General features: G+C 44.9%; 1 protein-coding gene across 1 annotated transcript in view; it reads right to left on the bottom strand.

Annotated features, from left to right (window-relative positions):
* The window catches only part of LOC135504667 (fibulin-2-like), a 47,772-nt gene that overhangs the window by 2,981 nt on the left and 18,142 nt on the right, over positions 1–26,649 (bottom strand). The window contains exons 3-15 of the mRNA XM_064923434.1: positions 18,271–18,385; positions 17,441–17,570; positions 10,833–11,052; positions 10,257–10,481; positions 9,079–9,183; positions 8,230–8,331; positions 5,901–6,035; positions 2,838–2,975; positions 1,831–1,974; positions 1,592–1,720; positions 716–841; positions 220–465; positions 13–136 (exon numbers count right to left, since the gene is read on the bottom strand). Coding sequence (XP_064779506.1) covers positions 13–136; positions 220–465; positions 716–841; positions 1,592–1,720; positions 1,831–1,974; positions 2,838–2,975; positions 5,901–6,035; positions 8,230–8,331; positions 9,079–9,183; positions 10,257–10,481; positions 10,833–11,052; positions 17,441–17,570; positions 18,271–18,385 — 1,939 coding nt within the window. The remainder of the gene's footprint in view (positions 1–12; positions 137–219; positions 466–715; positions 842–1,591; positions 1,721–1,830; positions 1,975–2,837; positions 2,976–5,900; positions 6,036–8,229; positions 8,332–9,078; positions 9,184–10,256; positions 10,482–10,832; positions 11,053–17,440; positions 17,571–18,270; positions 18,386–26,649) is intronic.

Raw genomic sequence — 26,649 nt, 5'->3', positions numbered from 1 at the left:
ACAGTAACTTACGTGTCAGAGGATTTGCGGTAGTTCTGTGGACAGTCGAAGGACAGACAGCGGAAGCCTCCCTGGATGTTGTAGCAGGTCTCAGCCAATGAGCAGTTATGGGCCCCGGTGGTACACTCATCTATGTCTGTAACCCAAACCCATAGTCAGCTCAGAGGTCATGTGTGTATGTATTAGGTGTATGGCATGTGTCCATCACTGTTTCCTCACCTCTGCAGGCGCGTCCATTGGGAGACATTGTGTAGCCGTAGTCAGGGCAGGCACACTGGTAGCTCCCTGGGACGTTCACACACTTAAAGGAACACAGGTGGCCAATGCTCTGGGCACACTCATCAATGTCATCACAGGTGTGTCCATCTTCTCTCAGGTAGTAGCCTTGTCTGCAGTAACACTGGTAGGAGCCATAGATGTTGGCACACTCCTGACTGCAGGGGTTGGTTAGACACTCATTCACATCTGTAAGACATTCAAGGATGGAATTAAAACGGCGCTGTAGCGTTTCAAAGTAACTCATGAAACAATGTCATGATGTCCATGGCGTCACAGAATGCAATATGTTTAAGGCTCTTATGTCTCTCCGCCAACAGCCACTACTGGCTTTAGACTATCAGTCCAATCTCGCAGTCCTCTAGAGGTGTGACGGTGGGGAACAAAAGCCTTCTCTGTCCTGCTGGGGGTATAACAGGACACACACACACAGACTCACCTTCACAGTTCTTGCCATCGCTGGATAAGCTGAAGCCAGCGGTGCAGGAGCACTGATAGGATCCCGGGGTGTTCTCACAGGTCTGGGCACACAGGCGGCCGGGGTAGCGCCAACACTCATTCACATCTGACGAGAGTGGAGGGAGATTGTGTGTGAGTGAGTGAGAGAGAGAGAGGTCGAGCGAGAATGTGGGTGTGAGAGAGAAAGTGTGTTTACAAAACGCATGTATGTGTTTTTGTACACCTCCTTAGTGCGTGTATGTGTGTGTGAATAGGGGTGTGAAGTGGAGGGGCCAGCTGCCTGCTGATAGTCTAAACATCCCACTGGAGTCCATTATTATTAAAGTCACAACCCAGTGAATCAGCACACTGTTCTCTGCAGAGGCTGCCTGGCTGGCTGACTAGCTGCCGGTTAGACCAACTGCAGCAACTCTGACACAATACAGAGAAGACCAGGCGAGGAACAAAATAGGCTTGGGCGGTATACCACATATATATCATAAAAAAGCTACAAGTTAGCTATCTAATATTGTATATCCAGCTCAGGGCTCCAGTTATGCATTTGGTTTGCTAACTTGCTAGCTAAGTGGCTAGCTTGCCAGATCAAGCTTCTTGATTACAGCAGAGACAATCAATGCCCTCCCTGCTGCCTAAATACAGTTTTTGTGTTATTTTATACATTTGCAAAGAAATAGTGCCCCTTGTGTGCACTGCCGGTAATACCATATACCCCGGTATGGTACAGGAATGGTATGAAGGTGAGGTGGGGGGGGGCCTACCAAAATGATCCAGAACTATTCTGACAAAGGGTTCATTTCAATAAGCAAGTGAAAAGCGTGAACTTCTTTGCTTGAGGTCAGTAGGCCACAGTACCTACCCACACACATCTTCCTGAACATGTCGTACTGGTAGCCCGTCTGGCAGTCACAGCGGTAGGATCCGGGCAGGTTGTGGCAGATCTGTCCCTCCCCACAGCGATGCAGAGCGCTCTGGCACTCGTCCACATCTGGACACAGGAAGTGAGGAAGAGAGGGACAAGGGGAAGAGAGGAGAGATCTTGTCGGTGGTAACCATGAAAATGAAAACCACAGATCTGTATACTACTCCACCTCTTACCTATGCACCTGCCTCCGTCAGGGCTTGCATGGTAACCACGGTTACACATGATGATTTTCATCTGGCAGCTGTAGGATCCCACTGTGTTGATACAGTTAAAGCCATGACTGCAGGGCCGGCCTACTACACCACATTCATCTATGTCTGATAGATGGAGGGAGGATGAACACGGAGGGAAGAGAGAGGGTCGGTCACATAGGGGGAGGAGGGAACATAGGTGTGTGGAGGGACAGTTTGAGAAGGGAGGATGGAAAAGGAAGAACAGGAAAACCAGAGGACAGGGCGAAAGAGAGAGTGGCAGCCATTTAGTTAAACTGTTACTCAGGCAGACACACCATACACTTCCATTCCTTGGGATCATTTTGGTGTGTGTGTGTGTGTGTGTAACTCTAATTTCTAATCTTCTAACTGTGTATTTTACAATGTTTTACAGTGGTTCAGAACTGCCTAGACATGCCCCAGTTCCTGTCCCTCGGGCTCATTCCTCAGCATCAGAATGTACTGACTGGAGGAGGAGGGTTGGCTTTCATCTGCCCGGCTGCGGTCTGCTGTGCTCCCCTCTAATCCCCTGCCTGTGTGGCATTTAACCCCTCTGTACCTGGTCTGGTCTGCTGGGTGTTGGTTTAAACCTCACTACCTGTGTGGCATTTAACCCTTCTGTACCTGGTCTGGTCTGCTGGGTGTTGGTTTAAACCTCATTACTTGTGTGCATTTAACCCCTCTGTACCTGGTCTGGTCTGCTGGGTGTTGGTTTAAACCTCACTACCTGTGTGGCATTTAACCCCTCTGTACCTGGTCTGGTCTGCTGGATGTTGGTTTAAACCTCACTACCTGTGTGGCATTTAGCCCCTCTTTACCTGATCAGGACTGGGTAAACCATTACGTTCATTTTGACACACTACTATAGTTATGTTCATATTGTTTTGTGCATTCTATTACACCTGTTAACAGCGTCCCAGGTCTGCCCAGGCCTAGCCCACCCAGTCAGTGTGGACAGCCCCTCTTACCGATGCAATTCCCACGTGTGTCCTGTGTGAAGCCCATGGAGCAGTGCGGTTTGGCGTTACACCTGAACGAACCCTCACTGTTCACACACTCAAAGCCTGGCCCACAGTTATGAGTCCCCTGAACACACTCGTCAATATCTGTGGACAGAGACAGTGATTATTAACAGGATGTAGGTTAGAAATAAAAGCCTCTAATACAACAACACATTTTTTTGGGGTTGGTGAACTAATGTCAGCTTGTGATCCATTTGTAATCCATCGAGTTGAAGAGAAGCAAAACTACTTATACGTTGCAAGCCTGTTCGTGTCATGTCTACTGTAACCACTGGGTGTCACTGTGGCTTTGAGATAGAGTGCCAGATAAATAATTTCACATAGATCTATCCAAACACCCTTCTTTGCCTCAACAATGAAATGGTTTGTTCTCCATCGTCAGAGAGGATCTTAGGAATGATCCCACTATCAATCATCCTCATTGCAGTAGTTCTACAGCAGGTAGAATTATCATTTATACATGATGAATTGTCTCCATTGAGTCAGCCCGTCAGACTATAGTGTGCATTATTAGTCTGGCTGTTCTCTAGTGTTCTCAGGGTGGATGATAACAGGGTTGACGATTTCATCTTAATCAGACATAAATCCCCTTGTGACAGGGGAAATGGAGGCTTGTGCGCAACAGGGAGTGGCAATTAAATGCAAGCTTCACAAAACAAATGAAATTGCTAAAACATTTCTAGCATGTAGGACTAATCTATTGGGAACAGCGTTGACGTGTTATGCTCGACCTGCTCAGCTTTCCACCACAAAACACCAGGTATGGCCAAGAAGAGTAGGACTAAACTCACTTGCTTTTACACTATGATTTGACTATTAAATGTTCCAATGTTTCTTTTGAAGTAAAAGAAAAATTATAATTAAGTTCACTTAGCAGGGTTCACCTTAAAATGAGTGACAGATGTAAATGAATCACTAACCACATGAAATAAATAATAGTCTTCGGAAATGACCGTCAAAGCAACAAAATAACTAGGGCTTTACCAGGATGGTGAATGATGTTGGGGTTATAAGTGGGTCAAAGTCTTCGTAGAGGTGACACAGGGTTGACATGTCAAAATGCTGCATTTTGCACCCTTTAGCAATTATTCATGTGGTCTACATTCAAGGCTACTTCATTTAATATAACAGGCTTTTTAAAATGCAATATTGGTGCATATTTTCTACTTAAAATATAAAAGGGACCACCCATTTCCACCCACCCATCTCTGTGCTATAGCTCCTCCAGCTGTCTACACTGGGAATCCCCAGCTGTCTACACTGACATATCTGCTGCTGTACAGAGCCTCATCACTGTAGGGAAATCACATCTGTCATAAACAGGACATAGAGACAACTTCTGTGTGTGTGTGTGTGTGTGTGTGTGTGTGTGTGTGTGTGTGTGTGTGTGTGTGTGTGTGTGTGTGTGTGTGTGTGTGTGTGTGTGTGTGTGTGTGTGTGTGTGTGTGTGTGTGTGTGTGTGTGTGTGTGTGTTTAACTATACTTGTGGGGAACAGAAGCCCTCACAAGAATACTAAACAAACTGGGGACTTTTTGTTGTTGTTGCCACAAGCTCAAATGCTATTTCTAGGGGGCTTAGGGTTAAGGTTAGAATTGGTGTTAGAGTCAGAATTAGGTTTAGGGTTATGAGCTAGAGTTAGGTTGAGCTAGGGTTAAGCTTAGGGATAGGGTAAGGGAAATAGGATTTTGAATGGGACTGAATTGTGTGTCCAACAAGGTTAGTTATACAAGACTATGTGTGTGTGTCTGTGCGTGTGCGAGTGCATGCAGCAAGCAACCAAGTGTGTGTCCTAGTCTATGCGTGAAACCGCATGTACTGTATGCGTGCGTGATGCTCCATGATCCCTGTAGGGAAATTATACAGTATGTACCACGCTAAAGCCCCAGTATGTCCCCTGGGTAGGGCAGGGCTTAACTAGCTTATTAACACCATCCCGGCCCTGAGACATGCCTGGTAAGGCTAGCACAGGCCTGACAGAACCAGACACACTGAGACAGAGAGAGACTAGGGATAAACGTGTGAGAGATTGGCAGGGTGTTCAGTCGCAGTCAAAGCAATACTGTAGGAAGGTAATTGGCTCACAACAAATCAAGGAGGGAACTGGCTCGATAAGCTCACAGAGACCAGGGAGTTCACTCTTCCCCCAAGCAGGGATTGCAATTATTGGCTAAGAAATTGGGGATGGCAATCAACTCCTGGAGTAAGCAACGAGGAGAGAATTTTGCTCTCTCTGTAAGATGCGGGAGGGGTTGTGGACTTCATTCGATGAGAGGCTGATTGGTCGATGTGTAGGAAGTCATGGGCAGGGAATTCAAAGGGGAGTAGAAACACACCTCACTCCAACCAGCCGTCTGATGTGTCAGCCGTTATGAGCCCTGTTTAAATGCTCATTTGGTTCACCGCTGTGTGAGTTTCATTTACATTGAAGGCTCTACCAGAGCCCATTGAGACTCATCCTTCAGTGATCACCAACAGGACTTTAACAACCCGCTCATCTCACAGATCTATCTCAGAGCACACTGGCTGTGTGTAAGAGCCCGGCGTTAGCATACTCTGCCAAGTGTGGGTTATGGAAATAATGAAGAACGCTCTGAGGTTTCCTATGACATTGGAGCCGTGGGCACAATCAACATAAACACATGTCAAATGAGTTCTTCGTACAGAGACAGAGCAAAACCGAAACTACAGCATAATGCTATTATCTAGTTTGTAATCATATTCAGTATCAAAAACACTTGCTTGTGTGGTCAGTCGCGAAATTGTGTTATAACTGCGCTGTAGCTGACATGACGAATGGTTACAGATCTGATAGGCAGCTTCCAACCTTTGACTCGTAGTCACTCTCCCAAGGGTGGCAACTGGGATTGTAAAGCTAAACAATGTGTTTTCCTCACATTGTGAAAGGTCAAGTTAATGCACAGTTGTTGTGTTGATACAAGTTACACCTATACATGTGCCTACTGGAGAGTGAATGCTTTGGGCGCTGCTGCAGATTGCAGCTACAGTACCTTCACAGACATCGTTGCTGGTCTGGTAACCCAGAGGACAGGTGATCTGACGCCGACACACAAAACTCCCAGCCGTGTTCACACAATGCTCATTCATCTGACAGGTATGGGTGGACATCAAACACTCATTGATATCTGTGTGGAAAGAGAGTGAGGGGGAAAGAGGAAGAAACACAGAGAGAGAGATGGAGAGAGAGAGAGGAGTGCAAATGGGAGAGGGGGATATAACAGTGGAAAGACAGAACAGGAGCAGGAGAGAGAGAGAGAGAGAGTGTGAGAGAGAGAACAGAGAGCAAGTAAGCACATTAGAATAACCCCTATAGTCACCTCTAGTCATGTGTAATTCTCAGTGCAACACAGTGCCAGTCCCAGATAGATTAAGCAGCCTGCATGGCCCTGGCCTTGGCCTCCACAGAGAGGAGGGATTGGGGGCACGGCCACTGGGTATAAATCTCACACAATGAGAGATCTGTGAACACACTGCACCACCATTCACCACGTCACAACAGAACAGTCCACCGCCACCAAGCAGGAAGTCTAAGTCTGCAAGAAGAGATGGCTTCATCGTAAGAACCATACAGCCATACAACCACACCAGTGAGGGCTCCTTAGAGGTGTAAGGGAAGGACCATATTCCTCAGTGAATTTCATAAAACATGAAACTATAGTCAATAAATGTACATCACCAAATAATTGATAAAAACAAACTGTCTTGCAATGAAGGTCTACAGTAGTACCATGATGTATCTGGAGGACAGCTAGCTTCTGTCTTCCTCTGCGTACATAGACTTCAATACAAAACCTAGGAAGCTCATGGTTCTTCCCTTCCATAGACTTCCACAGTAATTATGACAAATTCTGGAGGACGTCCTCCAACCTATCAAAGCTCTTGCAGCATGAACTGTTGTCCACCCAATCAAAGGATCAGAAAATGAATTTAGTCCTGAAAGCATAAGCTACAGCTAGCTAGCACTGCAGTGCATAAAAAGTGGGGAGTAGTTGACTCAAAGAGAGAGTAAGACAATAGCTGAACAGTTTTTAACAAATACATCTCTTCCAAAATGAAGGAGAAGCGAGAGAGAGAGAGAGACTGTCATTGTTTTTCAGTTTCACTGAACTTGAAAATGCAGCTCGATAGTTTAGCCTGCTCAAACAGAGGGATGCTATGTTAGCTACCTGACTATGACTATCCAACACAACACTGGAACTCTTCCAAGTCAAGGTAAGCTTTGGTTTTACTCATTTATTGCCACCGGGGTATGTGCTAAACTGCTTACTGACTGTACACTAACGTTAATGCATGATTTCTGCAGGTATACTAAGGCATTAGTTATATTAGCTATGTTGACTATGATGCTACTTTAGCTAATATGGTGACAATGATGTGGGCTGTGTGTAGCGATTATGATATGGTTTGGGAAGTGTTTTTTTTGCCTGGTCACATACAGCTGATGTGTTGTACATTGAAGTCCACAAGAGAAGGGAAAGGTTGAGAGGAGTAGAGCGCATAGATGCGAGAAGGAATATAACGTGGCTACTATGAAAGTGAACTGTGTTTACGCATGATCAGGGGTGTATCCATTCCGCCAATACTGTTGAAAAACATTTCTTAAACGGAACGAAACGGGGATAAACAAATTTGTCCAAAGGAAATCTAATTTGCAACTGTTGGACTAATGATTACACCCTAGATCAGCTAGATGCAGGCAAGAATGTGCAAGGCGGTATTGAATGTGTCACTGTCTGTCACCTCAAATGCTTCTCTCGACCTGTGTGCATCGACATTGTAAACTTTCATTCATAGGCTCGGTTGTAGCAACCTCATGGTGGGTATAAGGAAAATTTGACCTATCGCTGTTACATTGAACTGGGTGAATGGAAAATGAATGACAGTCATCCAATATGCTGTAATAGAAATAAGGCCATGCTCGTGAAAAGAAAAATCGTCCTCCCTCATCTTAAATGTCACCGACCGCCACTGAACCATACAATCCCATATCGTGTGTTGATTTGGTCAGGGAGATCTCAACCAGTAGACGTGTGTGACGTGTAGTAGTGAAGGAACAGCGTGAGAACACATAGGTAGAAACTAATTTAATCCCATAGTGGAGCCTGCTTCTGAATATGAGGTTCTGTTTGTCTGCAGCTGAGCATCTCCTCTAGTGTCATGATGAGAAGAGGGGATTAGTGCTCTGTGTGTGTGTGTGTGTGTGTGTGTGTGTGTGTGTGTGTGTGTGTGTGTGTGTGTGTGTGTGTGTGTGTGTGTGTGTGTGTGTGTGTGTGTGTGTGTGTGTGTGTGTGTGTGTGTGTGTGTGTGTGAGTCCCTTACCTTCACAGGATTGCCCGTCAGCCATCAGAGAGAACCCTGGAAAACAGGAGCAGTGAGGCCTTCCGGCCACTGAGGAGCACTGTTGCATACAGTGGCTATTTCCTGCTCAGAGGGGCACAACATCACACTAAAACACACTGTAATCAGGGTGACATAAGTCAGAGTGGGCAGGTCCCTGGCCTTGCATGTGTGTTAGATAACCTCTGTGTGATTTACTGTATCCCTGTTCACTCATTTCCTGTTTCCACTTTGACCCCTGACCTGTTTGTATTGTATTTCCTCATGCGACCGCACCCTGGAGTTATGGAGGCAAACACACACCCTGAGGAGACCCACACTAGATATCATATGCTGGACTACACAGGGATGGCTGGAGACTTCTCAATACACACAGGAGCTTCATGGCCTTTGATGCAATCGGAATACTTGTATGTGACATTTAAACCACAGGAGGTTGATGGCACCTTAATTGGGAAGGGCTCATGGTAATAGCTGGAACAGAACTAATGGAATGGTATTAAATGGTATCGAGGAACAAATGTGAAGGAATGTGACATGAATCACACTAGAAGGGTGTATAACTGAAAACCTTCTGGGCCTTGGGGTCTCTTAAGGGACCGGATGGCTGTCTAATGATTTACATTTCTGTTTCCTACCTAATAGGCTGTTCCCTAATGGTTCCTCTATTGCTAATAGGACTACTTTCACACACTGATTCCAGACCTGCGTTTGGTTTCGCCTATCAAGACTAATAACTGGTTTTAAGATATGAAAACACAGTAGACATTGTGGTCTGCCAGGTTTACAGTAGAAAGGCACCATCCTGGCCTACAGTGAGGTTGTACTCACCCTCACAGGGGTTGACAGGGGTTGTAGTGGTGGGGGGTGCAGTGGAGGTAGACCCAACCTCTGGCCTGTCATCCTCTCTCAGTCTGTTCTCTTCATCCACCGTCTCTGTGAAAACAGGAATAAACTCATCACGGAAAAGACTACTTAAACAGCATAACCAACAAACCGCCAAGTCATCCAATCTTTATGGATAAGGAAAATCTGTGAAGTGCCTTCAATTCGTCCACAGATATGAGGCTAGACAGCCACGGAGCACAGATAAAAGTTCCCTCAGCGAGAGAGAGAGTGAGTTGGGGTACAATAGGAAAAGGCATGGCCTGCAGACAAACCTGTGTTTTTATTAGTGGGACTCTGCAGACTCACAGTACTTTTCTGTAAAGTAGGTCTCACATCAGATTCCTGTTGAGACAGGCTTGTGCTCTGTGAAAGCCCCATTAAAGGTCTAATACACTTACAGTAGGTTGGAAATACCTGGAAATACTTTCTTTACTCATCTAAATGTATGTAGGCTACTGTTGTAATAACTGTGACAAGAGGCTTTATCGAAACAGTATGAGACGTTAATGATATACAGGTACAACATCTATCTATTCCAGTAAAAAAAGCTTCATCTCCAAGATCAGTCTCTACAATCTAAACATGTTCAGTTGATGGTGAGCATTAGCCTACTAGCTATTAGGTGAGCACCTCTACGAGATCAGGAAGTGATTCTGAATGTTCTATATCGATAACAATGACCATTCAATCAGACCGAAGACAGGAACTCTTTCCAGTTAGAGCAGGAAAATCATATACTGTCAAAGTGTGGATAAATATAGACCGATAGATAGAGACTAGCAGGTAGCTGAAAACACGGAATGCCGTTAATCATACTGTTTGCTTTGGCACAATGTACTACCTGGCACAAAGGTACTACACTCTGGAATCAGTCCTCTTTCAGTGGTTTTATGGACTTACATTTACATAACTGTTCTATACTTTCAGGTTGCCAATCTGTTTCCACTTTATCCAACTTGCCGTCCTCTTGCCAATTAAGGCAACTGTGTGCCATTATTCAATGGCGAAACAGCCAGACACCCGGGCTGTTTGTGAAGTGATCTTGCACATACAGTATTGTGGAGTACTGCAAGGTGCATGGTCTGACATACTCTAAGAACCTACGAGAGGTTTTCCTTTACCTGGTACACAGCTGGCCGCGTCCTGCTGCAGCACATAGCCAGGGTAGCAGGCACACCTGAAGGACCCGGGGGTGTTGATACACCTGTGGTGGCACAGTGTGCTCTGGTACACCTGACACTCATCTACATCCTCCATCTCTGGAGGGCCCTCCACCGTGTTCTCCCTCTCTTGCTCCTCCTCTTCCCTGATGGAGAAGGCCTCTTTAGGGAACGGGGTGTCTGACACTACAGGACAAGGAGAGAGGACTGTCACTAATAGCCTTACCTCTGTGTTGTACAGTACAATAGAGTCAAGTAGAGCAGATGAACCAAGGAAGTTGGATACAAGAGAATACAGAACAGGAACTCTATCCCTTATAAAAGAGTGTACAGTATGGTTATAACCTGCCCTCACTCAGGCAGGGTAGTGTGGTGCACAAAGTGGGAAGAGTTCACTACAAAGCCTCTCTTTAGTAAGGAGAGGTAAAGAGGCTCTCGTTTATGCCTTTCTCTGGCAGTACACTGTTGTGCTACACTACCCCTTGACAGTGCAGTGGTGTGTGTGTAGTGTGTGCGTGCGTGTCTGCATGACTCTACCTCTTTTTGGCACTGCAGTGGGGTCCAGTGCGGGCCTTTCTTTGAGGTTGTCCCAGCCATCTCCCTCTCCTCCCTTTCCCTCTTCCCCTGCCTTCCCCTTCTCTCCCTCACAGCAGGTGAGGAAGACGTGGCTGCAGGGGTAACCCAGGTATTGGTGAGCCTCACAGCGGTAGCTCTCGCTACGGAACCTCAGCCCCAGAGAGCAGCAGCTACAACACTCCTATAGGGTGGACAGATTCAACATCGACAGATTTAACATCTACATGTACCTTATCCATTGTGCCTTATTGGAAGAAGGCTGTACGGTCAAACAATATACTGTATGCTATGTTTAAGGGGTTTCATATAAAGCATGGAGCTCAAAGTTCCCCTTTCACATCTATCCCCACCTCTCTCAATTATTTCAACCCTCTATCTTCCGTCTCAGCAGGATATCGTTCAGGCTACAAGGGGGAGAGTGAAACATAAAACTGAAATAGTGACCATTGAGATATAGTGTGGCTGTGCAGAAGTGTTATACGACTTGAGTTATGTAGAGCCCATGGTGGGGTGATGAAAGACAATATTTTACATTACACCAAGGCCTTGAGTATACAGTCGTGACCAAAAGTTTTCACAAAGTCTGCTGCCTCAGTTTCTTTGATGGCAATTTGCATATACTCCAGAATGTTATGAAGAGTGATCAGATGAATTGCAATTAATTGCGGAGTCCTTCTTTGCCATGCAAATGAACTGAATCCCCCCAAAAAATTCCACTGCATTTCAAAAGGACCAGCTGACATCATGTCAGTGATTCTCTCAATAACACAGGTGTGCGTGTTGACGAGGACAAGACTGGAGATCACTCTGTCATGCTGATTGAGTTCGAATAACAGACTGGAAGCATCAAAAGGAGGGTGGTGCTTGGAATCATTGTTCATCCTCTGTCAACCATGGTTACCTGCAAGGAAACACGTGCCGTCATCATTGCTTTGCACAAAATAGGGCTTCACAGGCAAGGATATTGCTGCCAGTAACATCACACCTAAATCAACCATTTATCGGATCATGAAGAACTTCAAGGAGAGCGGTTCAAATGTTGTGAAGAAGGCTTCAAGACGCCCAAGAATGTCCAGCAAACGCCAGGACCGTCTCCTAAAGTTGATTTAGCACCACCAGTACAGAGCTTGCTCAGGAATGGCAGCAGGTAGGTGTGAGTGCATCTGCATGCACAGTGAGGCGAAGACTTTTGGAGGAAGGCCTGGTGTCAAGAAGGGCAGCAAAGAAGCCACTTCCTCTCCAGGAATAACATCAGTGACAGACTCATATTCTGCCAAAGGTCTGGACTGCTGAGGACTGGGGTAAAGTCATTTTCTCTGATTTAATCCCCTTTCCGATTGTTTAGGGCATCCGGAAAAAAGCTTTTCCGCAGAAGACAAGGTGAGGCGTTACCATCAGTCCTGTGTCATGCCAACAGTAAAGCATCCTGAGACCATTCATGTGTGGGGTTGCTTCTCAGCCAAGGGAGTGGGCTCACTCACAATTTTACCTAAGAACACAGCCATGAATAAAGAATGGTACCAACACATCCTCTGAGAGCAACTTCTCCCAACCATCCAGGAACAGTTTGGTGACAAACAATGCCTTTTCCAGCATGATGGAGCACCTTGCCATAAGGCAAAAGTGATAACTAAGTGGCTTGGGGAACAAAACATCGATATTTTGGGTCCATGGCCAAGAAACTCCCCAGACCTTAATTTCATTGAGAACTTGTGGTCAATCCTCATGAGGCAGGTGGACAATCAAAACCCCACAAATTCTGACAAACTCCAAGCATTGATTATGCAAGAATGGGCTGCCATCAGTCAGGATGTGGCCCAGAAGTTAATTGACAGCATGCCAGGGCGGATTGCAGAGGTCTTGAAAAAGAACGGTCAACACTGCAAATATTGACTCTTTGCATCAACTTACATTTACATTTACATTTAAGTCATTTAGCAGACGCTCTTATCCAGAGCGACTTACAAATTGGTGAATTCACCTTCTGACATCCAGTGGAACAGCCACTTTACAATAGTGCATCTAAATCATTTAAGGGGGGTGAGAAGGATTGCTTATCCTATCCTAGGTATTCCTTGAAGAGGTGGGGTTTCAGGTGTCTCCGGAAGGTGGTGATTGACTCTGCTGTCCTGGCGTCGTGAGGGAGTTTGTTCCACCATTGGGGGGCCAGAGCAGCGAACAGTTTTGACTGGGCTGAGCGGGAACTGTACTTCCTCAGTGGTAGGGAGGCGAGCAGGCCAGAGGTGGATGAACGCAGTGCCCTTGTTTGGGTGTAGGGCCTGATCAGAGCCTGGAGGTACTGCGGTGCCGTTCCCCTCACAGCTCCGTAGGCAAGCACCATGGTCTTGTAGCGGATGCGAGCTTCAACTGGAAGCCAGTGGAGAGAGCGGAGGAGCGGGGTGACGTGAGAGAACTTGGGAAGGTTGAACACCAGACGGGCTGCGGCGTTCTGGATGAGTTGTAGGGGTTTAATGGCACAGGCAGGGAGCCCAACCAACAGCGAGTTGCAATAATCCAGACGGGAGATGACAAGTGCCTGGATTAGGACCTGCGCCGCTTCCTGTGTGAGGCAGGGTCGTACTCTGCGGATGTTGTAGAGCATGAACCTACAGGAACGGGCCACCGCCATGATGTTGGTTGAGAACGACAGGGTGTTGTCCAGGATCACGCCAAGGTTCTTAGCGCTCTGGGAGGAGGACACAATGGAGTTGTCAACCGTGATGGCGAGATCATGGAACGGGCAGTCCTTCCCCGGGAGGAAGAGCAGCTCCGTCTTGCCGAGGTTCAGCTTGAGGTGGTGATCCGTCATCCACACTGATATGTCTGCCAGACATGCAGAGATGCGATTCGCCACCTGGTCATCAGAAGGGGGAAAGGAGAAGATTAATTGTGTGTCGTCTGCATAGCAATGATAGGAGAGACCATGTGAGGTTATGACAGAGCCAAGTGACTTGGTGTATAGCGAGAATAGGAGAGGGCCTAGAACAGAGCCCTGGGGGACACCAGTGGTGAGAGCGCGTGGTGAGGAGACAGATTCTCGCCACGCCACCTGGTAGGAGCGACCTGTCAGGTAGGACGCAATCCAAGCGTGGGCCGCGCCGGAGATGCCCAACTCGGAGAGGGTGGAGAGGAGGATCTGATGGTTCACAGTATCGAAGGCAGCCGATAGGTCTAGAAGGATGAGAGCAGAGGAGAGAGTTAGCTTTAGCAGTGCGGAGCGCCTCCGTGATACAGAGAAGAGCAGTCTCAGTTGAATGACTAGTCTTGAAACCTGACTGATTTGGATCAAGAAGGTCATTCTGAGAGAGATAGCGGGAGAGCTGGCCAAGGACGGCACGTTCAAGAGTTTTGGAGAGAAAAGAAAGAAGGGATACTGGTCTGTAGTTGTTGACATCGGAGGGATCGAGTGTAGGTTTTTTCAGAAGGGGTGCAACTCTCGCTCTCTTGAAGACGGAAGGGATGTAGCCAGCGGTCAGGGATGAGTTGATGAGCGAGGTGAGGTAAGGGAGAAGGTCTCCGGAAATGGTCTGGAGAAGAGAGGAGGGGATAGGGTCAAGCGGGCAGGTTGTTGGGCGGCCGGCCGTCACAAGAAGCGAGATTTCATCTGGAGAGAGAGGGGAGAAAGAGGTCAGAGCACAGGGTAGGGCAGTGTGAGCAGAACCAGCGGTGTCGTTTGACTTAGCAAACGAGGATCGGATGTCGTCGACCTTCTTTTCAAAATGGTTGACGAAGTCATCTGCAGAGAGGGAGGAGGGGGGGGGGGAGGATTCAGGAGGGAGGAGAAGGTGGCAAAGAGCTTCCTAGGGTTAGAGGCAGATGCTTGGAATTTAGAGTGGTAGAAAGTGGCTTTAGCAGCAGAGACAGAGGAGGAAAATGTAGAGAGGAGGGAGTGAAAGGATGCCAGGTCTGCAGGGAGGCGAGTTTTCCTCCATTTCCGCTCGGCTGCCCGGAGCTCTGTTCTGTGAGCTCGCAATGAGTCGTCGAGCCACGGAGCGGGAGGGGAGGACCGAGCCGGCCTGGAGGATAGGGGACATAGAGAGTCAAAGGATGCAGAAAGGGAAGAGAGGAGGGTTGAGGAGGCAGAATCAGGAGATAGGTTGGAGAAGGTATGAGCAGAGGGAAGAGATGATAGGATGGAAGAGGAGAGAGTAGCGGGGGAGAGAGAGCGAAGGTTGGGACGGCGCGATACCATCCGAGTAGGGGCAGTGTGGGAAGTGTTGGATGAGAGCGAGAGGGAAAAGGATACAAGGTAGTGGTCGGAGACTTGGAGGGGAGTTGCAATGAGGTTAGTGGAAGAACAGCATCTAGTAAAGATGAGGTCGAGCGTATTGCCTGCCTTGTGAGTAGGGGGAAGGTGAGAGGGTGAGGTCAAAAGAGGAGAGGAGTGGAAAGAAGGAGGCAGAGAGGAATGAGTCAAAGGTAGACGTGGGGAGGTTAAAGTCGCCCAGGACTGTGAGAGGTGAGCCGTCCTCAGGAAAGGAGCTTATCAAGTCATCAAGCTCATTGATGGACTCTCCGAGGGAACCTGGAGGGCGATAAATGATAAGGATGTTGAGCTTGAAAGGGCTGGTAACTGTGACAGCATGGAATTCAAAGGAGGCGATAGACAGATGGGTAAGGGGAGAAAGAGAGAATGACCACTTGGGAGAGATGAGGATCCCGGTGCCACCACCCCGCTGACCAGAAGCTCTCGGGGTGTGCGAGAACACGTGGGCGGACGAAGAGAGAGCAGTAGGAGTAGCAGTGTTATCTGTGGTGATCCATGTTTCCGTCAGTGCCAAGAAGTCGAGGGACTGGAGGGAGGCATAGGCTGAGATGAACTCTGCCTTGTTGGCCGCAGATCGGCAGTTCCAGAGGCTACCGGAGACCTGGAACTCCACGTGGGTCGTGCGCGCTGGGACCACCAGATTAGGGTGGCCGCGGCCACGCGGTGTGGAGCGTTTGTATGGTCTGTGCAGAGAGGAGAGAACAGGGATAGATAGACACATAGTTGACAGGCTACAGAAGAGGCTACGCTAATGCAAAGGAGATTGGAATGACAAGTGGACTACACGTCTCGAATGTTCAGAAAGTTAAGCTTACGTAGCAAGAATCTTATTGACTAAAATGATTGAAATGATACAGTACTGCTGGAGTAGGCTAGCTGGCAGTGGCTGCGTTGTTGACTTTGTAGGCTAGCTGGCAGTGGCTGCGATGTTGACACTACACTAATCAAGTCGTTCCGTCGAGTGTAATAGTTTCTACAGTGCTGCTATTTGGGGCTAGCTAGCTAGCTAGCAGTGTTGATTGCGTTACGTTACGTTAAAGAACGACAATAGCTGGCTAGCTAACCTAGAAAATCGCTCTAGACTACACAATTGTCTTAGATCTTAGAAAAGACGGCTATGTAGCTAGCTAGCTACGATCAAACAAATCAAACCGTTGTACTGTAATAGTTTCTACAGTGCTGCTAGTCGGGGGCTAGCTGGCTAGCTAGCAGTGTTGATTGCGTTACGTTACGTTAAAAGAACGACAATAGCTGGCTGGCTAGCTAACCTAGAAAATCGCTCTAGACTAACTTCATGTAATTGTCAATAAAAGCCCTTGACACTTATGAAATGCTTGTAATTATGCTTCAGTATTCCATAGTAACATCTGAAAAGAATATCTAAAGACACTGAAGCAGCACACTTTGTGGAAATTCATATTTGTGTCATTCTCAACCTTTGGCCACGACTGTATATATAATAGCCCTCCACTGTTCCGGGCGCTTCCTGGAACACAGGTATGATGGCAGATAAATGGTTCTGTATGGGCTAATACACTTCAAGTCCACACTACATAACAATGCCTGGACTCTCACTGATGGCCATAACAGACCTTGAGCTACATAGCTAAATTTTCCCAGAAATATTAAATATTGTTGCTGTTCTCAAAATACCAGCGAGTCCAAGTTATTGATCCAGAGAGGATGCTGAAAACGGCACGACACATCTCCTGAAGTACTGCAACCGCGTTTCATGACTGTGAACCATAAAGTTGTGGGAACCTTGACCACAAACATGGTCCTCCCTCTGTTATTTGTCTTAATTGAATAAGAGGTAATTGAATCACATAGCGATTCTAAACGGTCCTCCTGATTGGTGTGGTCTTCAATGGCAATAACTAGGGCCAGTCGAAATCTGCAGGGAGGTTTTCTTTAAACTACTTTTAAAGTTGTCTCTGTACTGTACATTTTAAATCGATGAAACTGTGGCTATTAATGTCTTGTAGAGATAGTTTGTTTGATTTAAATTCATTCCAGGTAGGCTATGTTTGACCTTAAATCATTCTGGGGACTGACCCTGCAAATTCGGTCAGCTCTCTCAACAGTTCAGGAAACAGTGTCAGATAAGAATATATGGACATTTAACAAATGATTTCATCCAAATCCAAGCACATATACTCAGTGTTAAAACAGAAGTAGGAGTTGGTTGTGGCAAGAACAACAGAACTTTACTCACTATATGTCATGTGGCCTATGTGGGAAACAAACCCACAACTCTGGTGTAGCACCAACCAACCAACAGAACCATGGGAAGCACCTTTACCTTGTAGGAGTCACCTCCACACTGGTCATTGTTGTCCACCTCACACACAGTTCCTTTTCTGGCTGCATTCATACCAGAGAAACAGTGACTCTCCTTCAGAGAGCCCAGACAGCACTGTCTCTGAGCCGTCCTGGCAGAGAAAGAAAGAAACACAGGAGGGATGTAAGATTGTGAGGCAGTGTTTTGACTGTACCTATGCCTAACTGGTCTTAGACTAGTAGTAGGTTGGCTATCTTTGCCTAGCTCTTGACAAAACCAGCATCGCTTGGAATTGTTATAGAACCAAATTGGAAGTCTATTAAGGCAAACATTAACAGTATTATGCTGTGCAATATAAAATACTTTTCAAAAATTATGAGAGGGCCTGTAAAATGTTTGGTTTTGTTATTGTCACTTGTAATCCAATTGTAGATAGAAAGTCATATCATTCCCTTCATATACAAAACATCAATGACAACTTTCATTGAATCTTGCTATACAATAATGACATGGGCCCAGAAAGCGAAATCACATACTGTAAGAATACATTTCTAAGATGATCATGTTTCAAGTAGGCTAAAAAAGTACACAAATTAGAATGAACTAAACTAATGCATGGTGGCCTTGCCATCCACGACAAGTTGGCCGAAGCAGAAGCAGAAGCAGAAGCAGGCCATCCCTCATTGGCATGGTGAAAGCAGTAAAGCTGCCATTTCTAAGACATTCTGTAGCTAAGTAGGACACCGAGCATGACCAGGAAAAACTCAGGTTTTGAGTTGAGGAATTAAGGATTTACTACACAAAAATTGGGCATCCTAGTACTTGTGTCCAGTGTGTCTCCATGGGCTTACCGACAGATGGAGTGTCTGTCCTCTCTGGGGAGCTCCATGTTTCTGCAGTGGCCGTTGGCTGAGGCCCACTTCTCCCCAGTCTCACAGCAGATCTCCACCAACTCCTTGGAAGACACTACAGAAGCAGACAGACAGACATGGTTGTAGTCAGTGTTTCAGAGGGAACACATGAAAAAAAAAAATCATAGAAGATAATGAAGAGATCCCCATTGGACAGCGCAATCTCAGACTGTATCATTCACGCTATAGATCTCACTCAGTCCTTCATGGAAGGCAGCTTTTAATGTGTACGATTGCAGTCTATGCAATATCAAAATAGAATAAATCCTAGCAAGTTTATTGAGAGTGAGTCTGCATCCCAGCTTGACTTTTACTGTTCCACAATGTATTTTAAGAGTTGTTGACCTTGTCTGAATGTGTTTTTGGTGAATAGACTGAATACACATTCAACAGGATGAGGAACAAATTGTTATTCTTTTCCACCTCTGTGTGTTTCCCTGGCAGGGAGCACTGTGAAACCTTAGACTCTATAAAGTACATTTCAGAGGCAATACATCCTATATTTTAGCTTGAAGGCTAATCAGTGCTCAGGCAACATGTTATCACCCCCATACATCACTAGGAACAGACAGAGGAAAAAACATAGCATCTCATTTAGAGTTAAAATATGCTTGGCCTCCTCAGTGGTCATGACTACGATGACTCCAGATCATCGATTCCAACTTTCATTAGTGCCTCCTGTGCTGTATTGTAGTTCATTTGGACAGACTGAACCTAACCCTCCAGGATAAAGATATGTTTCCGAGTGTAGCCATGCCTGCTGAAATGGTAGGCCCGTAGCCTACAATACTGTATCTCTCTGGTTGGTATAATTAGGTGAATCTATGATGTGCCTCTTTCAGGACATTTCTCCCATACAAACTCATTGTTTGCTACAAATTGTGTTGCTAACGTAACATGTTTTCTAACCAAGGTGTCCCATTTGTTGAATTCCCAATGTGGCATCACTATGCTTTCAATCATCTGAAAGCACAACCAAATTTCAATGGAGTAACAATGTCTGATTGTAGGCTTAGTTGTCATCTAAATGTATTTTCAGTGCACATTAAACCATTTAAAAGCACAACAAAGAGCGAATGGGAATACAATGTTAGATATTTTGAATTTATATAAGAACTGGTTCTGCCCCTGAACAAAGCAGTTAACCCACTGTTCCTAGGCCGTCATTGTAAATAAGAATTTGTTCTTAACCGACTTGCCTAGTTAAATAAAGGTTATATTAAAAAACTACAAAAAAACGTCATGTGCTTCATCCAATATCATAACCAAGTGACCTTGATTGCAGTTGAGATTACATTAAAAATACATAGTGCAAGTGATCAATGTTGTTTGAGCTTCTGCACAGATATTTATATTGTGCAGAACCCACAGACCGGCGACCTTTGCATGCTATCTTGAACATACACACTTTCCATCATTACATAATACTACTTTTACAGTTACAGTAAGCTCAAAATGTGGCCGTGGATCTGTTACTAATTTTAATGTTGAATAAAAACTGTTACATTAGTTTGTAAGATAGCCTTACCTTTAGGCTATTACCTGTATTACAAAAGTCCTATCGAATTGACAATTGCCAATTTTCCACCATAATTTGCAAATACATTCATTTAAAAACCTACAATGTGATTTTCTGGATTTTTTTCTAATTTTGTCAGTCATAGTTAAAGTGTAGCTATGATGAAAATTACAGGCCTCTCTCATCTTTTTAAGTGGGAGAACTTGCACAATTGGTGGCTGACTAAATACTTTTTTGCCCCACTGTAAATTAATTATGCCTACTCGAATTTGCCTACTTTCAACACCATGAGCTGTCATTTCTGATTCTGCAGTGCCTGCTGTACCTGTTTCAGCAACTCAAGCGTATATTACTTGAATCTGGCTTATTGTGAGGTCAATGACTCCGATAAATACATCATGAGCATGAAACATATAATGTATGTATATTTTTTTGAAGGAGGGGGTACATTTTACCCCTAATTTCGTGATATCCAATTGGTAGTTGCAGTCTTGTCCCATCGCTGCAACTCCCGTACTGACTCGGGAGAGGCGAAGGTCGAGAGACATGCGTCCCCCGAAACACGACCCCGCCAAGCCGCACTGCTTCGTGACACACTGCTCGCTTAATCTGGAAGCCAGCCGCACCAATGTGTCGGAGGAAACGGCATTCAGCTGGCGACCGAAGTCAGCGTGTATGCGCCCGGCCATCACAAGGAGTCACTAGAGCGCGATGGGGCAAGGACAAGGACACCCCAACCGGCCAAACCCAACCCCATGTGCTTTGCCTCATGGGTTTCCCGGTTGCGGCTGGCTGAAACACAGTCCTGGATAGAACCCGGATGTATGTAACGGTCGTATTGTATTGTAACGGTCGTTGTAATCAAAACTGAAATCTAAATAAAATAACAACGAGGAATAACGAGAACAAAACAGTTCTGTCTGGTACAGATACGAAACAGAAAACAACTACCCACAAATCGTAGTGGGAACACAGCATGGTTCTCAATCAGAGACAACGATTGACCTCTGATTGGGAACCATACCAGGCCAAAAGCAGAAATACAAAACATAGAATGCCTACTCCAACTCACGCCCTGACCAAACTAAAATAGAGACATAAAAAAGGAACTAAGGTCAGGATGTGACAGTACCACTCGGGAGGAAATTGTTTGTTTTTAATCAAATAAACTACAGTAGTAGTAAGCTATCAAAGTTAACCACCGGTCATCCTTCTTCGTGCTCTCCCTGTCAAACTGAACAGAACATAGGCTAGTCGGCGCGCAATATTTTTTTTGACTACGCCTAATCCCCCCAAAAAAATCTTAACTAGGCCTAATAAAAAAAAAACTAATCTGAAGAAGTCTTTGACTCTCCCAAACTGCCACCGCAGGTCTACACAGCACAGCCATTGGATAGGCAGCACACAAAACTTTTTGATCAGCAAGAGAAGAGCAGGCTGGAATGAGGGTTGGGATATCCATTGCAGTGTGAAATGCAGCCTAGTTATATTTACACCATCCCAGCAGCTGTGTGCTTCTCTGAGCATTTCATAGTCTATAGCCTATAGCCTATGGATAATTTGATTGAGACCACACTAAATAGCCGATAGACACACTAGATATTGTGCACCTAGTGATGAATCACAGGTGAGGGGCAGCATCGGGCACACATGGATATATAGCCTAATAAGCAACTAATTCTGAAACACTTGAGAAATATTGAAATGTAATCAATTACAAATTGCATTACCCCCCTGGACTAGATTAAAACACAGAGAAATATAGAAATAAAAAATATGATATCCTCCCATTCACTGAAATTGAAAAAGCATGGCCCTCCCCCATTTTCCTCCAGGTAACCCTTCTGTCAATGTCTATCCATCCCTGAGCTTTATTATTTATTTTGTTCCACTGCCAACCTTTTCTAATCTACTCACCTCCTCTGTGAATTGTCTTTGTGAGGTGCACCCACTGGTCAAATTCACCTTCTAGCCACAGGTTGCACCTCTCCTTCTGTGGTTTATCCTGTTTCATGTATGTTTTTTAATGTTTCTCATAAACTTTCATATTTATGTTTTTATTGTTTCAGCATTAAGTATTGTCCTTCAGTATGTGTAGTGTGAAATATTATTGCCTGTGTATGTATTATGACTGCTGCCTATTGGTATTATACAGTTGAAGTCGGAATGTTTACATACACCTTGGCCAAATAAACTCAGTTTTTCACAATTCTTGACATTTAATCCTAGTAAGAATTCCCTGTCTTAGGTCAGGTCGGATCATTACTTTTATTTTAAGAATGTGAAATGTCAGAATATTAGTAGAGCAAATTATTTATTTCAGCTTTTATTTATTTCATCACATTCCCAGTGGGTCAGAAGTTTACATACACTCAATTAGTATTTGGTAGCATAGCCTTTAAATTGTTAAATTTGGGTCAAAAGTTTGGGAAGCCTTCCACAAGCTTCCCACAATAAGTTTGGTGAATTGTGGTCCATTCCTCCTGACAGAGCTGGTGTAACTGAGTCAGGTTCGTAGGCCTCCTTGCTCGCACATGCTTTTTCAGTTCTGCCCATATATTTTCTATGGGATTGAGGTCCGGGCTTTGTGATGGCCACTCCAATACCTTGACTTTGTTGTCCTGAAGCTATTTTACCACAACTTTGGAAGTATGCTTGGGGTCACTGTCCATTTGGAAGACACATTTGCGAACAAGCTTTAACTTCCTGACTGATGTCTTGAGATGTTGCATCAATATATCCACATCATTTTCCTGCCTCGTGATGCAATCTATTTTGTGAAGTGCACCAGTCTACAAAAAGTACAATATTTGCCCCCATGTACAGTTGCAAACCGTAGTCTGGCTTTTTTATGGAGGTTTTGGAGCGGTGGCTCCTTCCTTGCTGAGCGGCCTTTCAGGTTATGTTGATATAGGACGTGTTTTACTGGATATACTGTAGATACTTTTGTACCTGTTTCCTCCAGCATCTTCACAAGGTCCTTTGCTGTTGATCTGGGATGGATTTGCACTTTTCACACCAAAATACGTTAATCTCTAGGAGACAGAACGCGTCTCCTTCCTGAGTGGTATGATGGCTGCATGGTCCCATGGTGTTTAAACTTGCGTACTATTGTTTGTACAGATGTACAGTGGTACCTTCAGGCATTTGGAAATTTCTCCCAAGGATGAACCAGACTTGTGGAGGTCTACAATTTTGGCTGATTTCTTTTGATTTTCCAATGATGTCAAACAAAGAGGCACTGAGTTTGAAGGTAGGCCTTGAAATACATCCACCGTACACCTCCAATTGACTCAAATGATTTCAATTAGCCTATCAGAAGCTTCTAAAGCCATGACATCATTCTCTGGAATTTTCCAAGCTGTTTAAAGACACAGTCAACTTAGTGCATGTAAACGTCTGACCCACTGGAATTGTGATACAGTGAATTATAAGTGAAATAATCTGTAAACAATTGTTGGAAAAATGACTTGTGTCATGTACAGAGTAGATGTCCTAACCGACTTGCCTAAACTATAGTTTGTTAACAAGAAATTTGTGGAGTGGTTGAAAAACGAGTTTTAATGACTCTAACCTAAGTGTATGTAAACTTCAACTGCACCTGTTCTAGATGTTATTTTATAACAGATTAGGGCAGCTGCGTGTTCTGTTGCTGCTCCAGACCAACTAGGCTCCTCTGCTGCCAACGGCAGCCATCTTGGACCATGTCTTTCTGTTGAAATATTTTATATTATTATGGGACCAGGGTTGGATATTAATGGATTACATTTAATTGGGATTACGTAATCAGGTTACAGAAATGAAGTAACTGTAATCTGACTGGATTACTTTAAAAATGGTTTTACATTCTTAAAAACAACTGATTATATTTTGGAGTAGGCCTACTTCCTCTAATATCAAAATGTGGGCTGCAAGTGTTTGCCTTAAACGCACAAATATTTACTAATTTTGAACATCTTTGAAAGCTTTGCTGAGCCACACAGCTTGGAAGTCACCTTTCAGTGGGAATGAAAGTTTTCCCCTTCTGTTGCAATCTGTTTGAAATCTCCAAAAAGGTCAAATTTGTTGTCTCGTTGATTTCCACAAAAAAATTGTTTTTAACCAGAAACGTCAGACCCCCACTTACTGAGAACTGAATCATACCACATTTCATCAGGATCGTTGTGTCAAAAGAACATTTTCCATTAGTCAACACAGCTCCACCCTGTTCACTTCCTAAGAAGTAAGGGTAAGACACTCAAATCACCATTTCCTCTTTTACTGGCCACAATCTGCTTGGTGGCTGAGTGTAATAGGCCCAATCAAAAAAGGACTGTTGGGAACGCTTTCCTTGGAACTTGACAGTGAAGCTGACCTTTTAGCAGTGATGCCATTTCATCAAGAAGATGCAGCAGGAATTTGAGACAGTACTTGCCCAAGGATGCAGGGGGTTGGGTGTGCAGAATTAGAGAGCAAGAGGAGGAAGAGGATGAGGAAGGACAGTTGTCTCAGATGAGATCAGGGCCACATTGGTTGACCATGTGCTCAACCATGGATTGGCATGGTGATGGAGGACGCCTTGCTGGTTAACGGCTGCTCACACGGTGATATTCACTCCACGCTGTCCAGGGACATTCAGGGTGGCCAATAATGTTCCGTCCCCGTCCCCAGTAACAAAAACATTTGACATTTATTTCCAAAATGCAGTATTTTTTAACACTTGTGTTTTGTATGTAACACTTTCCATACCCAACAGGAGAAAAACAGGAAAAACATTCAGTAAAATGGTTTTCTGTACAGAAATAAAAATGAAAGGGGCTCATTCTTTCAAAACGCTAAACACAAAAAGACATAAACACATGCAAAATGTAAGAAAAAAGACATTAGGCCGCATCCTGCCTCTCGGGGAAGAATCTTCTGGAGTGACGGATCCAGCCGCCAAAAGCCCCCACATCAACTGCACCACATGCAACCTCCATTGTCCGGAGAAGAGGCATGCGTGCGAGGGGAGGTCGGTCATACACCTTCCATCGCATGCAGAAAAAAAACTCTTCAATTGTGGGTGGTTGATAAACCAGATGTGGACCATTGCAGCCTGGTGGAAACTCACGTTGTCCCCAGATGACAACATACCTGGGCTGCTCTGGTCCACCCCTCTGCTCGGTTGGAATGAGGATGCCATGTTGTGTGTCCAGGAATGTGAAGAGAAGGGCGGTGTTGTAGGGACCAAGGTTGGCATGGTGATGGAGGACGCCTTACTGGTGAACGGCTGCTCACACGGTGATATTCCCTCCACGCTGTCCAGGGACATTCACGGTGGCCAATAATGTTCCGTCCCCTTCCCCTTCTTTTGTCTAGGTTGAAGCCAGCCTCATAAATGTAAATATAAACGTGCTGAATTGCAGCGGCATCCAGCTCCAAGACTCTCTGAAACAGACAGCAAGACAATATGTGACATAAATACCTAGGATAGGATAAAGTAATCCTTCTCACCCTTCTCACCCCCCCCCCCCCTTAAATGATTTAGATGCACTATTGTAAAGTGGCTGTTCCACTGGATGTCATAAGGTGAATTCACCAATTTGTAAGTCGCTCTGGATAAGAGCGTCTGCCAAATGACTTAAATGTAAATGTAAACCTAGAGCAGTCAATATGGTGAGGCACTTTACACTGGATTACAGTACTGTACATACAGTCCTGATATGATAGTAAATTCACAGTGTAGTACTTACTTGCACATATTCATAGAGCTGTTCTTTAACCCACTATGAGCTTCGCTCAAATGGCACCCTGTAGACCTGTTTCATCCGGATTCGGTTGCGCTGTAATACACGGTCCAATGTAGACAAGCCCACCTGGTGAATGTTATTGAATATTGTGTTGTCTGCATTTATGTGGTTCTGGATTTCTCCTAGTCTAATGGTGCTGTTTGCCACCACCATGTTCACAACAGTGGTCTCCTGTTCTGGTGTGAAACAGCCAGTGTCTTCCACCATGGCCCGGCATGCATGCACACGCATTTGTGTGTGTTTATTTATGTATATTTGAGTAGGTATACATTACTGTAACAATCTTTTACAACCGGCTACAGTGTAACACTGAAAAGGCAAAAGGCATAAACCTACTGATGGGATATTCATAGAGTGTTTTGTGTTGAGCACATCAGTGTGTTGTTGGTTAGTAGACAGATCTATTCATATGACGCGTGTGTCATTTTGATGCAAAAAAATAACATTTTGGAAAGAGATAAAACAGTTTTGAATGCAGTGTTTGCTTTTGCTAGAGATTTGTAGAGTTTTGCTTTTGGTGTTTTTGTGTTTTGTGTTTCGAGTTTTGGGATAATGGCCCAAAGATTCAGCAAACGTGTGTAAACAGTTGTGGAAAACTGTAAGATTGTCACAACATCTTTGAAGGCAATTGGCATGAAGTGGTTTACCCTTGTGAAACACAAAATTGGGTCATTGTTCCAAAACTGTTTTATGTTTGTGGGCCTTACAGCTGCCCTGTTTCTAAACCAGCAGACTGGAAAAAAAACACATTTCTACATCTTTTAAACTCATTTGTGAATTATTATGTAGGCTGATTCAAATTTAGCATTTGATTTAACAGAATGAGCAGCTGGAGGAGGGAGGGGAAAAGGTGCCAAGTGGAGATTTTTGATCCATTTCCACATGATTAAACTCCACACAGACGTGAAAACTTCACAAGTCGACGCAATCAACTAAAACACGAGTCTAATTAAAGAAACAGGCAGGAAGGAGAAATAATGACACGTTTGCATAGTATAACACGTAAGCAAGAAAAAAACGAACATTTACCAA

Source organism: Oncorhynchus masou, chromosome 18, assembly GCF_036934945.1.
Source record: "Oncorhynchus masou masou isolate Uvic2021 chromosome 18, UVic_Omas_1.1, whole genome shotgun sequence".
NCBI classification, from domain to species: Eukaryota; Metazoa; Chordata; class Actinopteri; order Salmoniformes; family Salmonidae; genus Oncorhynchus; species Oncorhynchus masou.
Note: the sequence above shows the minus strand (reverse complement) of the source record. Positions and strands in the feature narration are given on the sequence as shown.